The 15,607-nt window shown below is 44.4% G+C and overlaps 1 protein-coding gene across 3 annotated transcripts in view; it reads right to left on the bottom strand.

Annotated features, from left to right (window-relative positions):
* Positions 1–8,567: 8,567 nt before the first annotated feature.
* grid1b (glutamate receptor, ionotropic, delta 1b) overlaps positions 8,568–15,607 on the bottom strand; it is a 578,026-nt gene continuing 570,986 nt past the window's right edge. For 2 of the 3 annotated variants that reach the window (XM_025910012.1, XM_025910013.1), the window contains one exon: positions 13,021–13,535. In XM_025910012.1, the coding sequence (XP_025765797.1) occupies positions 13,069–13,535 (467 nt within the window). In that variant the 3' untranslated portion in view covers positions 13,021–13,068. Of the gene's footprint in view, positions 13,536–15,607 lie in introns of all 3 variants that reach the window. The other variant, XM_019362378.2, reaches the window with a different exon arrangement.

Below are 15,607 nucleotides of genomic sequence, written 5' to 3'. Positions count from 1 at the left end.
ATCTGGGTCTGAGTCACGGGGGCGGCGGACTGAGCAGAAGTGAACATCCATGGCTTCAGGGTGTTATGTGGGGACACCAGTAATCTCTCCAGCATCCTCTGGGTCTCCCCAGGGACTCCTCCTGGTATGACGTGCCCAAAACAACTCATGTATGAGGCGTTCAGGAGGCAACATGTTCAGATGAATCACCTCAACTGGTTCCTCTGAGTGTGAATGAGCGGTGATGTCCCCTGATCTCCTTGGAGGAACTCTTCAACCTTTCCCTGAGGCTGAGGCTGGTCCCAGGCGTCCTCTGGAGGAAGCTCATCTGCACTGCTTATAAACAGTTTGTGTTGGTCACTACGCACAGCTTATGGCCACAGAATGGCTTTACTAGAACTCCTTCCATCGGGGCAACAACATAGGTGTAGTGCTGCGTGTGCCCACCAGGATGGATCCACGCCAACACTTTTTTTTTCAAGAGGGGAAATAGAAGATTTGGACTTTGCACACTCTGATTAATTTTATATGTTTTGAAGTATTAGAACCCCGAAAAGTTGATTCTGTTTATCTGAATGTAGCGTTTTGTTTCATCACTCATCCAGGTGACTTCTTCAGTCTCAGCTGACTGCAGGTTTCAAATCTTATAAACAGTACATTTGCATAATGACTGAAACTCGCACCACTGACAGAACAATGGGCTGTGAGGTCAGTACCTTGATCATTAATATGCAAATTCTCATGATCATTGATCAACAACCACTGATCAATGTCCATGAGTACCATTCACAGAGAGTTGGGGAATGGCTGCAGCACAGCATTGTAAGATGGTGACAGATGGACCCTCAGGCCCCCTCCTCCATTCACAGATGGTCTTTCCCTTTTCATGTAAACGGCCTCCTTGGCTCAACGCAGCGTTCTAATAAAGTATTAGAAGATCAATCATTCACACAAGTAATCATATAAAAACAAATAAAGTTCTGTTTATTTGATTTGACTCAGTCACGCATGCTTCTCATGCACACAGTGTGTTATCTTGGTGACCTGCTAAAGTGACACCTCTCACTCCTGAATAGTGAGCGCTGAAAGACGAGTGACTTTGCATACCGATGGCCTCCTTTAAAATCGATACACGGTGTTAGAGCGATGATGAAAATGCAGCACAGACAGGAAGTGTTCATGCTGCTCTCCTGGCCGTGGGTGTGGGAATGTCTTTACCTTGCAGACAGAGCCCAGCTGCACAGAAGAATCATGGAGGATTCTGGAAATACCTCCAAACTTTGCTAACTGCTGTTAAACCGCCTCGTGGGCTTTTCAGAGATTCTCTGGGATTTCTTTTTCGTTTTAGAAAAACAGATATCGAGACTCCAGAGTGAAAATTCCACCTGGTTTATTTCTCCTCCCGAGCTACTCGTCTTCAGTAAGTGCGCTGTGGCCGAGTGATGGCAGGAGTTTGAATCTGCATATTAATGGCAGTGAAGCAGCCTCCATTTCATGCCCGTGTGGCTTCAGAGTCCCTCCCCTGTATTTCATGTGCACATCTCAGCCATGATAACATAACCTCACGGCTTCACGCCATCCCTCGCTTGATTTACACACACTGACCCATCTCCCTGTGTGACAGCGGCTCAGCCTGTAACCATATAATGGCCCATAACTGCCCGGCACAACTGGACTCTCACAATCATATTGGCTTTTATTTCTTCCAGCTGCTGGAGGTAAAGTGAGTAATGAGCTGTTTTATCCAGAAGGCACAACTCAGCAGCAGGGGAGGAGGAGGAGGGATGTGCCATACAAACGCACTAAGTGCTCTGAAACTTAAGTAGTACAAGGAAAGCAGATTATCCATGTATTTTTAAGCAGGGTTTTGCCACAGGGTAGCAAGAGGTTTGGATGTAACCGACACTGAAAAAGTGAAAGAATCCTTTCGGTACGGAGGAGAGAGGAAATCTGTCCTGCTGCTCTTCTTCAGCTCAAGCCAAGAATTTATATATGATTGTACAAACCTGCAAACAGAAAGGCCCCAGCAGGCCAGCGGAGTCAGACCTGGAGCTTCTTGGTGTGTGGGTGGGGTTTGTGTTGTCTGGTGATTCTAAATTGGCTGTAGGTGAATGTGGGTATAAAAGGTTGTTGGTCCTGTGAGAGACTGTACCATGCCTCTCACCCTAGGACAGCTGGGACAAATTTCAACCCTGAACTGGATAACGAGGATGGATGGGTGGACAGGCGAACCTCTGTCTCAAAAAGTATCGAATGTCTCAATAAAAATACTTAGAACTATGTATTAGATCAAAATTAGTACAAAGGCAACATATGAAATAACAAAATTGTGAAACCAAACAACAGCAGGACATTGAGCAGCCCGTAACCACAGGGTTTTGGTCTATACTGTCAACTGGATGGAGCAGGTCTGCAGCGAGTGCCACTGCAGAATGCAGGCTGTGTGTGTTTTAATGACACAAATTATGTGATAATTAGATACACAGTTACCGTTAGCTGTTTACCGTTAGCTGTTTACTATTAGCTGTTTACTATTAGCATGTCACTTCTGTGACTTTTCTGTTTCCCAAAAATATTTATGCTGTCATCTCAGATATTGTTTTCTTTTCTTTTTGTGAGCTTTTACTGTATTTTTTTCTAATTCTGTTGCATTATGTGTGCTTTCGCAGTATTTTTCTATTTCCTGGTGTTTTCTTAAGTCGCAGTGCGTGTAACCTTGCCATCGTACCTCCATATCTATTCCAACGTCATGCTTGCCTGTAGTCGTCACCGTTCACCTTTCAGCTGCAGTCCTGTATGGGAACACATGTATCTTTAAGAAACACAGCAGCTTGTCTGCTCAGGTTTCAAACAGTTGCAGAACTTTGGTAAATGAAGGAGTGACGTAGCAAAGTGTTTCTCAGTTCCTCCACCTGCTCTTTGGAAAGTTGTGTCAGTATTTGGGGGAAACAAATCCATGTTAATATCACGTCTGCTGCTCAGCCTTATTGTGCATTTGCTCTGTCAGGAAAGTTAAACTTTCCTTGTTGAATTCTTATAAGCTTAAAATTTGATTTGCAGAATTTGACTGATACGCCGCATCCATCCATCCACCTGTCATTCAGCTAGCAAGAAAGCTAACAGCCAGCAAAGCCATCTTTCACCTCTGACGTCACTTCGTGTACCCGTCACTTTGTCATATGTCCGACTGCTCAGCGAAACACGACGCCAGCGAGGCACCTCGCCCGTGAAAAATCAGATATTCCATCTGCCGGCTCGTCAGAGCAGGTGGCACATGTAACCGTTTAGTCAAGTCGGGCTGTCTGTCTACCCCGACAGTCGCCGTGGTGACAGCCAAACGTGCTGCAGAGCCAACGTTAAAAGCCAGGGGACAGCTGACATCCTGCACATCCCGTTGTGTCGGTTTAAATATTCCTCGCGGTGCATCCGACTAAATCTTCCCCCTAATTGACAGAGCAGAGGATGTTTTCTGCCAGGCGCACTGACGGCTGGATGCAGCAGAGAGAGGGAGGGGGAGGCTCGAGGATCCACAGAAATGTCTCCTCTGCTCAGCACCGGCTCACTCTTACTTATGAACCAGTGATGTTATTTTACCTTACAGAATATGCCAGGTATGTGAAACACGAGCAACGTCACCTTACATTCATTCAGACGCAGCAGCAATGTGTGCTGCTCAAGAACAGTACTGTTTCCTGCTGCAGTTTACTCACAGCAACTAGTTTTACTTTAATGTGTTTCTATCATTTCATTAATCTGTCACATCCGAATAAACACTGGCATTGTTTACTTTTTAGTATTTTACTCCCTGGTGTTTTCTCAGGTTTAAAGAAAGGTTGAGCTTTTGCTTTAAGTACCTACAATGTCTGAAACAAGCTGCTTAAGCTCCTCCCACTTTAAGGTAATTTTATTCTGATTGGGTGCCCCTCACAAACAGTTTGAACAGTGTGTTTCTGAAATGCAGCTAGCTTAGACGAAAGCAAAGTATCTGACACCCTGAGAATAAAGATGATCTCAAAACCCTGAAGGATGATTCTTGAAGACATCCGATCAAACCGGTAAGAAAAGACTTCTAATGTGGTGAGAGCTGCGGAGAGTCTCCTGAGAGGAGGTTGGAACAATCACATTTTAAAGGATCTTAAATCACTCTGCATGTATTTATGGGTTGTTTTTGCATTATATGGCTCAGAGAAAATCAAAACAACAGAAAAAGTAAAGTTGTTTCAAAGCTGTGAGCAGTCTGGATGAGGCTGATCTCCAGGTTGTTGGAAACAGACTCAGAGCAAGTGCTACATTTTCAGGTTGCTTGGAGTGAAAAGCATTAAATGGCTCCAGGGACCCACTAACACAGCTTCTGCGTCCACTGAAAATGGTGTTGATTGGAAGGATTAGCCTTAGACGAAATAATCTCCCCTGAAAAACAGCTTACAGGCACACAGTGTGAGACAAATTAAAGTCCGCCCATCTGCTTTCTCTTGGTGAACAACTTGTCCAGCTTCACGTCCCTCCTGGCGCTGTTCCCTTTGCCCAAATAACATGTCCTGTATGTTTAACTCCAAACTTAAACCTCCAAAGATTTCAGACTTCTTGGTGACATTTTTCCTTTTGTCTGGCAGTGGAGCGTGATGTCTCTGATCACACGCAGGTGAGTTTGTACACCAAAATGTTGAGTTCGGTGTGATATTTAAAGAGAAAATCTGAAAAATCTCAGAGACCTCGTAGCTTCGACTGCAGCCATTCTAGCTTTTAAACACCAAAACATTTCTATTATGAGTTTGTAACTGTTTGACGTGCACAGAGACTTTAAGGGGAATTTTTAATGTGTTAGCGGCGTTCACCTCTCAAAGAAAACGTTGGTTCCCAGTATCGGAGAGACGTCCTGCTGTTATCAAAGCACGGACTCTGGAGAGGATGCTCACGCTGCAGCCAGGCAGCCGTTACCTGAAACCATGAGAAAGTGTTTCTGAAGAAAAATAGAAAAAATAATCTTTAATGTTTTTCTCCTCGGGCAACAAGACACAAACTTCCAAATCGGAAATGATGTGTACACTTCTGATACTCACAAATAGCCCTACATCATGACTGACGTGGGGTTTTTAACCGATACCACCTGCTGGCCTCTTCTACCTCCCTCACAGTCAGTGCTGCACAAAACTGCGTTTAAAACCCAAACCTGCGAGGTCAGAATGTATCAGTTACTTTATGAACAATTTGGGTCAAATCATTTTCAATTATAGCACCAAATCATAAAAACAGTCTTTACATTGTGAAGTAAAGACCCTAAAATATAACAGAGAAAACCCCAAAAATCATACCTATGAGCAAGCACTTTGGCGACAGTGGGAAGGAAAAACTCCCTTTTAACAGGAAGAAACCTCCGGCAGAACCAGGCTCAGGGAGGGGCGGGGCCATCTGCTGTGATTGGTTGGGGTGAGAGAAGGAAGACAGGATAAAGACATGCTGTGGAAGAGAGACAGAGATTAATAACAGATATGATTCAGTGCAGAGAGGTCTATTAGCACATAGTGAGTGAAGAAGAAACACCCAGTGCATCATGGGAATCCCCGGCAGCCTACGTCTATTGCAGCATAACTAAGGGAGGATTCAGGGTCACCTGGTCCAGCCCTAACTATATGCTTTAGCAAAAAGGAAAGTTTGAAGCCTAATCTTGAAAGTAGAGATAGTGTCTGTCTCCTGGATCCAAACTGGAAGCTGGTTCTACAGAAGAGGGGCCTGAAAACTGAAGGCTCTGCCTCCCATTCTACTTTTAAATACTCTAGGAACAACAAGTAGGCCTGCAGTGTGAGAGCGAAGTGCTCTAATGGGGTGATATGGTACTACAAGGTCATTAAGATAAGATGGGGCCTGATTATTTAAGACCTTGTATGTGAGGAGCAGGATTTTGAATTCTGGGTTTAACAGGAAGCCAATGAAGGGAAGCCAAAACAGGAGAAATCTGCTCTCTCTTTCTAGTCCCTGTCAGGACTCTTGCTGCAGCATTTGGGATTAACTGAAGGCTTTTTAGCTGTATTTTAGTCCCATTTTATTTGATGAGTAATTGTCTGGGCATCAGGTAATGCAGCTTTATCTCAGTTAAACACAAGGTGCCTCTGACAGCAGCACGAATCCCAGCATGTTATGGCAGCAGTGACAGGACACTGATGGAGGCTGATGGAGGAGATTGTTTTACAACCAACCGCAATATTTTCCTGACACTTACCCAGCAGTCTTTAATATGTACAGTAAACCAAAATCTAAGCAAAATACAAAGTAAAAGCTCCAAATGGGAGGTGAAGCCAACTAAGCCACCATCCAGTGTCCTAATGAGGACTGTCTCTAAAAAAACCCTGTAATCTCTGTGGCCTCGGCCATTTTCTCAAGATACTAATGTCAAGATGCATGCAGCATGTGACAACATGTGACACCACCGTGTCACAAAAATGTAGATTTCCTGGCATCAGGACCTGAAGAAAGTGGTTATTTCATCATTAGTGTTTTTAGCCTCTTGATTTGCCTGAAATGTAAAAAGCTGGATTTGAACAAACCTGCTGATTTTGTTGGAAGTCTTTGTTGATGGCTTTATTGAAAATTGTCTCCCGGTGCTCTTCGACCTCCTCCACCACTGCCACGGGCACAGGACAGATTTATTTCCAGCACCAATCACCAAACTCAATTTCATGAAAATCAGTGGAGAACAAAAACTCCAACCTTGAGCCGAGTGTGCATACAGACTACTCAGAGGCCTGGTTTATTTGACTTTCCTTCTGTTTCTTTAGAAATTATACAAAATATAATCTTAGATTTTATCACAGCTAAACATGATGCATTTATTTTGATTCAGTTAACAGTTACAACCCCAATCATTTCCAGTTCAGCCTGCAGTCGAGGACAAAGAGACGCATTCAGAGCTGATGTTGAAAAAGCTGGTGTTCAGTTTTACTTCATCTTTGCAGCTGGGAAACACCGAGGCACTCACAGAACACAGAATGCAAATTATGACTGAATTATGACATAAACATGTCAGACCTTTTGGTTCCACTTGTCAAACATGACGATTTGCTGCTCTGCTTTCTTTTACATGACGGGAAACTGAACTGATTTGGACTTTAGAGTCTTGGTTGGACATTTGAAGATGTCACCTTGGACGCTGATGACCACTTTATGCAATTTGGGGGAATTTAAATTAATAAGGAAAAGTGTTATCTGCTGATTGCTTTAAAGTGGGAGGGACAGAAAATGAGGTGGTTCAGAGTTTAAGTGTTGGTGGTGCAAGTGTCAGAGTAAAGTATATAAAAGATACCATTAGTTTCAGAACTGCTTTGGCTGCTTATACACATTACACAGAACACTTTCTTAAAAGTAATGCAGTTCAGTGATTAATTACTCCAAGGAGAAAGTAAACTGTTACACTGTTTTTGCATTTCTCTGTAAAATGACCTGAAACAGTCTCATTGTTACCAGTTAACAGTATAAACCTACAGGCTACGTCACACAACACAAACCTCGATCATGAGGACACACACAAAGATGAAAACGCAGCACAAAGACACTTTGAAGCCGTTGCCATGGTGATTCTGCTTTAGAAACATGAACATGTAGAAACGACGGCTGCAGCCTGACTGCTCATCACTTTGTTACCTGTTGAAGTTCAGGGTCTGGCTGCTGGCGTCGGCACTCGCTCAGCTTTCACTCTGGGTTTGTGGCTAGCTTAGCGTTAGCATGCTGTCTGTGCAGATGCTTGCAAACAGCTGAAGTTAGCAGCATAATGCAGCTGTTTCTGTCCATTGTGCTCTCGACCTTTCATGTGATAGATATAACAGTAATGTCCATATCCACTGTAGACGGCGCCGCTTTTTCCTCCTGCAGCTCACAAACTCAAATCACAGGATTGTGGTGCAAGTGGAACCAATAAGTGGGACAGATAGACAAGCAGATACCAACCTGTCTGCTAACACTCTCCAACCTCCGAGCAGCAGTGAAACTTGAGAAAGTCAAAGCACACCAGAAACTGAGACCATTTGTCTTCAAAGTAAAAGCCATGCCTTACTGCTTTTACTTTGAAGGCAAACAGTCTCTGCTTCCTGTCGCACTCTTCACATTTTCACAGCTGGTTGATAAGTAGTTGTCACATGTTTGCAGACTGTTTGCAGACTACTGACGACAGCGGCAATCTGTGAGCAACTAAAGCAGTGCAGCACATTTAACAACAGCAAACAACCTCTTAAAAAACACTCGCCAAATGGTCACACAGTTTTACCCAGCAACTGGTGGTTACCATGGGGTCCCTGACCGGTCTGTAGGCCTGTGTGACAGCGGCACAACACTAGCAAGATATGGGACCAACGAGCAGACACAGATACCTGTTAATCAGTGGCAGTGATTAGGACCATGCCAATAAATTACTGGAACTGCATTCACCAAACAGACATTTTAATGTACGAGTCTACAGGGACTGTTTCTATTGGATATTAGATGAAGTGCAGCTTTTGGCACATTTTACCCTCGGAGGTTGCTGCTTCTTGACAATATCACAGTAACAGTTTGCATAAAGTAGAAGAGACGTGTTGTCAGTGACACATATCAGAAACAGATTTGTAAACCATATTTCTTTATTAAACTTTAAGAAACTCCAAGCAGCATATTCATAAATAAAATAAGGGTCTCCCTTAGATGTACTGTGACAGTCTTTATGCTCTGACAGTTCATGTTTTCATCCTCTGTCGGGGTGTTGGAGTTCGAACATAAACAGGACACACATAGGCCCCTGTCGCCCCGCCCTCCTGGTCACTTCCTCATTGCTGACCAATCGTAACCTCGCTCTGTCCGTCCGTCACGTGGTGGAGCACAGTGTGAAAAGCAAGTTGGTTCACAACAGAGAAGCAACTACTGACACAGTAAGAAAACATCCATATAGAGTGTGTTCAGATGGGAGCTGCGTCAGAGTCGAGGACCGTCACGTTTCTGCGTGTCCGTTTACGCACAGGATGAAACACATGGCAGGTTTTACTTGGTGTCACCGGAGAATTCGTTTTCACACAGACACAGAACATTAGCGTTTCAGGAGAGCTCTAACAGAATTATGGTGAAACTGAATAATGAACATTTCTGCTTGGCACAACGTAAATCTTCACAGTCACACGTTAAACCTTTTCTTCCCAGTTCAATGACTCGGATTTAATACATCTATGAAAAACAAACCTTGGTCCTATGATCTGAGTGATTCGGCACAGTGCTTTTACAGTTACATTTCTCAAGTGATCAAGAATTGGGAGCATGAATGAACAGCAACATAACCGATTATTTTATCCACACTCTAAGGTGTTACGTGAGAACGGTACTGCGTGTATGCGTAGTCAGGGACAAACTGCAAATGTTACCTTTAACCTGTCATTGATAAGAGCCATCGGCTTGTGATTGGTGTTGGAAGAATTTATTCCTAAATTTCTGTGTTTTGTGGTTGAGCCTTTAACAGACTGCTGGATTCAATCAGCCACAGCATTAAAACCACCTGTTCAACAGCTTTGGCTTTTGGACCCATACTGGGGTGTCTGGTGGTATCTGATCAGATTTGTTCTGGAGCATTTTTCAAAATCATTTTTTGATCTGGGTCAACACTTCGATGTGAACACTGAAAAATACTGGACAAATGGGCTTTGGGAATGTTTCCAAGGGTTTAAGAGGTTGCATTTTTTCTTCGGTTTGTAATTGTTGGATGTGTTGTGCTTTAGTCGCGAACCTATTTGAATTAATAAAGAACTTTTTTATTATTCTGATGTCAAATTGTTTGCTTGAAAAGCAAAAAGCTCTAAAGGATTTTTTTGTGTAACATGGCAGAAACTCGAGAGTTGGGCTTAATATGATGGAGACTGCTGCCATTGGGGAGAACCCTTAAGGAGACATTAGGGAGTGTGCTTGCTCTGCACACAGTGATAAAAGCATCGTCTACATCAGGAGTGGAGGACCTCGAGGGCTGGTGTCCTGCAGCTTTTAGATGTGTCCTTGATCCAACACAGCTCATTTAAATGGCTAAATGACCTCCTCAACATGTCTTGAAGTTCTCCAGAGGCCTGGGAATTAACTAATCATGTGATTCAGATGTGTTGACCCAGGGTGAGATCTAAAACCTGCAGGACAACGGCCCTCGAGGCCTGGAGTTCCCCACCCCTGGTCTACAAGAATATCAGGACCCAGGATTTATAAAAACAGAGGCGTCTCATCACATGCCATCTTTTCTAAGGGACCGCCCAAAAACACCTGGCTGGTAGAAGACTTCAGCTCCAGTATTTCTGCTGTCTGGCTCAGGTTGCTAAAGCTCGCTTCATGAAAGTAAGAATAGAGCATGATATGGACACTTAAAAAGGATATCTTAGTCTGTGAGTCTGGGTTTCCCCAGTGTGGAGGAAATGCTGTGCGACAGGACCGGACAGTAAAACCTCCACAGAACGCTCGTGTCTGTAGTTTAATGAACGATTTAATCTGCCGCCTGTCCAACAACCACAAACCTACCAACAACACAAGATTCGATGTCCCATCCACAGAATGAGTTTCGGGACTAAAGCTCTTTATTCTGACAAGTGAAGGTCCCTCAGTTTCCTCTGCCCACGTACACGTTCTATAAATGGAAAGATGAGCGGGTCTGCGTTTGGCTGCTAATGTCCTGAAAACTGTGTGTGATCAACATGGATCCAAACAGCCAGCGTCAGGCTAATGAAAATGAAGTCGACAGTCATTAGGCCCATAGATGCTTGTAATCGCGCTTATGAAAGCAAAAAGGTGGGGGTGACATGGTTGGTTTTATATATTTCTGCTGAAAATACTTTTCCCATAAATGTTCCTCTTACAGTATCCTATAGAGAAAAAACAATCCAGTGTTTAGCAAATATATTTAACTTCCCTCTATTTTACAAGCAGTTGAGGTATGGCACCTGCAGAACGGCCATCATCGTGAGCCTCTGTCTGCACTTTGGGTAATGACGCCCTCTGTCATCCCTGCAGGTGATAATGGATCTCATTAGGAATGACTTGTGGAAATACGATGCCTCTCTGAGTCACTCTCTCACTCCTCGTTAGAAAAACTGCACTGCTTTGCGAGAAGAAACCTGCGTACAAGAGCGTGACGTTAAATTCTCTAGTATAAAAATTAAAGACATATCTAGTTAGTACCTTTATATTTTTTCTTAAGGTTAAGGCTGCGTTCACACCGACCGCTGTTGGAACTCGACCGAGCTTCGATATTTGGCCCCAAACGAAGCATTACGACTGCCTGAAAACACAAGTGTCGGCCCTCCTTTAGGAACTCTGTGGGAGCGGTTAGTAAGAGTAACAATGGAAAGGCGAATACGTTTGATTTGATATGTCACAACTTTTCTTGTGTTTCAGGTCTGTAATTTCAGACTTTCAGACTTCAACTGTTGCCCACTCTGGCAACAGTTGAAGTTTGTTTGAATAAATTAGTAACCATCAATCGTTCTGGCACCAATTTGAATCTGACACTTCCTTCAAATTCAAACAGAAGCTCAAAAATATCAAATAAAATGAATATCAGGCTGGCTGATACTCTGGAGCCGTTTCTGTTTTTGTATATATTTGGCTAACAAGAGGGTCTGTCTCAGAGTTGGGAAGAATACCAGTACTTGTTTTAAATTGGTGCCAACTTTTCATTAGTCTAAAAGCATCTGGACAGAGTTTCATAGAAAAGGACAGTAACTGATTTTTACTTGTTTGCTGGCGGCGCGATGAAGAAGACGTACTCTAAAACTATTCATCATTTAAAAGGTGCAAGCATCTCTCAGACCTGAAACCCAGAACAAGTGTTTTTGTGTTCCTGATTTCCTCATCTCGAAGTCGGGTTGGTTTCTGTTTGATGTCTAAAGCTCTGTGGTTCATGCAACCCTAAACATGTTCATTTTTTTCCATAGCTTAAAATACAGAAGTAATTCTCTTCATTTTGAAGCTTTAATGTGACCCAGAAAAGGTTTTTGTAATAAGTGGTTAAACGGGACTACAGAAACAGTTGGGAGATTTCATCACGTCGAATGCGCGACTGCATTTAAAGTTCAAAAATATGATATTTGACTTTAAGAATAAGACCTGTACCGCGTGGGTAGGGAACCGCGGTTCTACACCCTGTCATGTTCCACACAGAGACCAGGCTTGCATGACTGCATCATCGTTTGACCTAAAGACAGCGGTCGGTGCGCTCGCAGCCGTACGTACTCTTCTTTGCTCGTCACAAACTGAGACTCTCACCTGGACAGTACTGACGCCAAATAAAAACTCGCTATAAAAACAAACCATTGAGCTGTGTGTAAAATATGAACCCAATAAAAACCCACTTGTTTCCCCGCAGTGTTTGAATGAACACCATTTACAGTCAACGTAAGAAAAGAATGTAGACTTTTGCTTGGAAAAAACTATGCATATTATATAGTTAATACAAATGGGGAAAAAAACAAAGAGTGATTTTTTTTGTCCGATGCTGAAGATATATATATAGGGTTGGTACAGAGGTGCATAACAGTAGGTGTCCAACACTAAAAATGTCCCTACAGCGGTGCATCATGGGTAGTCGTTTACATCAATGAGTTGTGGAGAGACATCGTTTAATTTCGGCACTTAGAAAACAATCACAATGAATTTCGCGTCATTGTTTTAAATGAACAAAATTTACAAAGCCATTCAAACAGTCATAACTTTTTCATCAATGTTTATATATATTTTTTTTATCTCATTTTGTTTGTTTTTATAACTCAACTTCAAAAATTGAGAATATTCAAAATACACTTTAACCTCACTTCGTTCTCTTGGTATTTACAGATATGTACACGAGAAAAATTACACCCTCCAGCCCGCCCGCCCGCTTTTTGTTGTTTTTTGTTAGATTTTTCGTGTGTGTTTCTGAACAGATAGTGAGATACAAAATCTTTTTACTTTGTACATATATGTTTTTTTCCTCTATAATAATTTTCCTCTAGAGTTCCCCAACCCGCCTCGCATCCGAACCTGGACCCAAGTCCAGAGAGCAACCTCCCTCCCACCCCCCCAACGCCCCCTTTACCCCTCCGATCTTATATCGATGTACTGTGGGTGGCCTCAATGGCTTCGGGTATGGGTCCTGCGGAGACTGCCTGGTAGGACATTGGCATGGGTGTCTTGCCAGGGCTCTGCCGGAAGAGCCCCCCGTTGGGCGCCCTGTGTTTGCACTGCATGGTGCCGCTGAGGCTGGTGCTGCTGAGCGGGTGGTGTGGGGGCAACGTGCTGCTGCCAGGGCCCTGGGATGGGGGTAGCGTCCTGCCTAGGGTCCCCCCATGGTGAGGGTGGGGAAGAGGAGGAGGTGGTGCCCCCTCCCCGGGGAGGAAGGTGGTCACAGCGAGGCCCGAGGGCGGGTAGTCCCGCCTGGACTCCGGGCCCGGGACCAGAGAGGCCTGGCTGGGCTGCATGCTGCCGATGTCCAGCGCAGAGATCTCGATAGAGGGGCCGGGGATCTGCTTGTGGGCCAAGTCCTCGTCCAAAAGACTGTTCATACGACGATGCACCTGTTCCAGATTCACCTCCTTGTCCTATAGGTTGAGGAGTGGGGCGGTGGGGTGGGGATGGAGGAGGAGAGTGGAGAGACAGGGGGAGGGAGAGAGGGAGGGAGGGACACAGAGGCTGAGATTGGCGATGGGCCGATTTCTCAGACTGTTTCAGGTCAGCGTGTGCTCCATGCATTCTCAATCTGATATGGGTTTGTTTGTTTTTTTAACTGACGAGCTTCTATCAGCGATCCAGCTGATAGACAGGCCCGGTTTCATTTTGTAGTCTGGTTTGAAGAGCCCAGTGGGAACTGAGGCCACAGAAACCAATCTGAATGTGCAACTTGAAATCAAACTTGGCCAGTGAGCAGTAAAGGCTTGATGTATGGAGGAAGCCGACCCTGGAGCCAAGCTGACTGTCGTGTGCTGTAGAGCTGTTGGAGGCTTGAATATGACGAGATTGTCATGAATCACATCTGAGATCAATTTTAGATTTATAAACTGAAGCTATGTTTGTGCTTTCTTTACCCTCGCCGCCCTTGAAGCTGCTACATTTGTCGCAGGAGGATCAGAGAATTGGTTTCCTATCAGAATAATTTAATCGCCACACTGGCTGACGATGCATCTCCTGCTGACTGCAGCCATGCATACTTGTTAGGTATTAATAGACACCCAAGTGTTTCCCTGTTGAACTGCAGATCTGCTTTAGTACACTGGGTCAGGGGAAGGTAAAAGACGAGGGGCGGGCGGGAGGAAGGAGGCGTGATTCGCATAGTGAAAGCGGGGCTTTGAGTCTGAGGCCAGATTCTCGACACGTCTGCGTACGACTGCTGCAGCGCGGCCGGCTGATGATGCGGGTTTTAGGAGAGGGTCTTAAAGCGACCAATCGCTTTACAGCAAACCAGTTAACGTTCCTGAACGCAGCCTGGCCTGGCTCCAGCATCGGGCTCGCTTCAGTCCAGAAACACAGTGAGATTAGTCCCAGGAACTCATCACAGTGACACCGGCGACACTCAGCACAATGCACACAACACATTACAGATTAATACCACATACATATTCAGTCATGGTGCAGTGTTAGCAGCATATAATACAGAAGGCATGCAACTACCCCACCCGACCCCCACGCCCGCAGGTTTGATCATTTCGAGTTTGTTTTACTGTCACACTGTTGGGATTACTACTGGCATTGAATAAAAATCGCTGTTCATGATTTTCACTGATAAACAGATCATGTGACTGTTCAAAACGTTCTGGGCAGTTTTGTTAAATTATGAGAGATTTTATGAGCTCAGATCAAAGTTATTGAGAAGCTTCTGTACAGCTACGATCTGAGCAAAATCAGAGCGTATTCTGGATCCAGGGACTGGATGCATGATGGTGAAATGATGCAGTGTCAGACTGCTAATGTTAAAAATGTTAAACTGGCAAACCAGCAGCCGGCTCTAACTGCGAACAGTGACAGGGGATGGTACGAGAGCTGGTTCTCTGCAGAGCACTCGACTTTACGCCGTCGACACTCTGTGTCACCAAATCACCAGGACCTGACCTCTTTGTGCTCGGGTGCAGTGCTCTTTTAGTTAACAGGATGAAGACTTAACATGAAATAAACAAGGAAGAAGTTTGTCTCTGAGAGTCATCTAAAGTAAAGTGCGAGCTCTGCAGATGAACATTTCTTCATGTAGAGTGGTGCAGAGAGCCCTTCTGGTGGAAACCCACTAGCGAAGCCTCCGACTCTCAGAGCATCTCGATGCGCTGCGGTGGAGCAGCGCCGAGGCTAATCGTATACCTTTGTTCCAACCTCTAAGCAACACATGAACATGCAGTGTGTTTGCTTTGAATGATCCCACTCCAGCCTCTGAGAGCTCCTCTCAAAGCCAATTAAAACATCTCAGCTCAGGTTATTGTTTCAGCCGACCGGCGCCTCATTAAAATATGTTTTCAAACTGGCAGCTAGCCTAAATAAATAAATGCCAGGGATTAAACCTCAGCCGGTCGTTAAAGGCAGGCTGGTGATGTAAGTGCACAGGAAGAAAACAACAGCCGTCTGAAAGTCTCCATTAATTTGGAAAACAAACAGCTCTTTTAATGAGTGCTCCCACTGGGGGGCCTTTTAA

Source organism: Oreochromis niloticus, linkage group LG8 (assembly GCF_001858045.2).
Source record: "Oreochromis niloticus isolate F11D_XX linkage group LG8, O_niloticus_UMD_NMBU, whole genome shotgun sequence".
Classification (NCBI taxonomy): Eukaryota; Metazoa; Chordata; class Actinopteri; order Cichliformes; family Cichlidae; genus Oreochromis; species Oreochromis niloticus.
The sequence above is the reverse complement of the archived record's forward strand: the minus strand, read 5'-3'. Positions and strand labels throughout refer to the sequence as shown.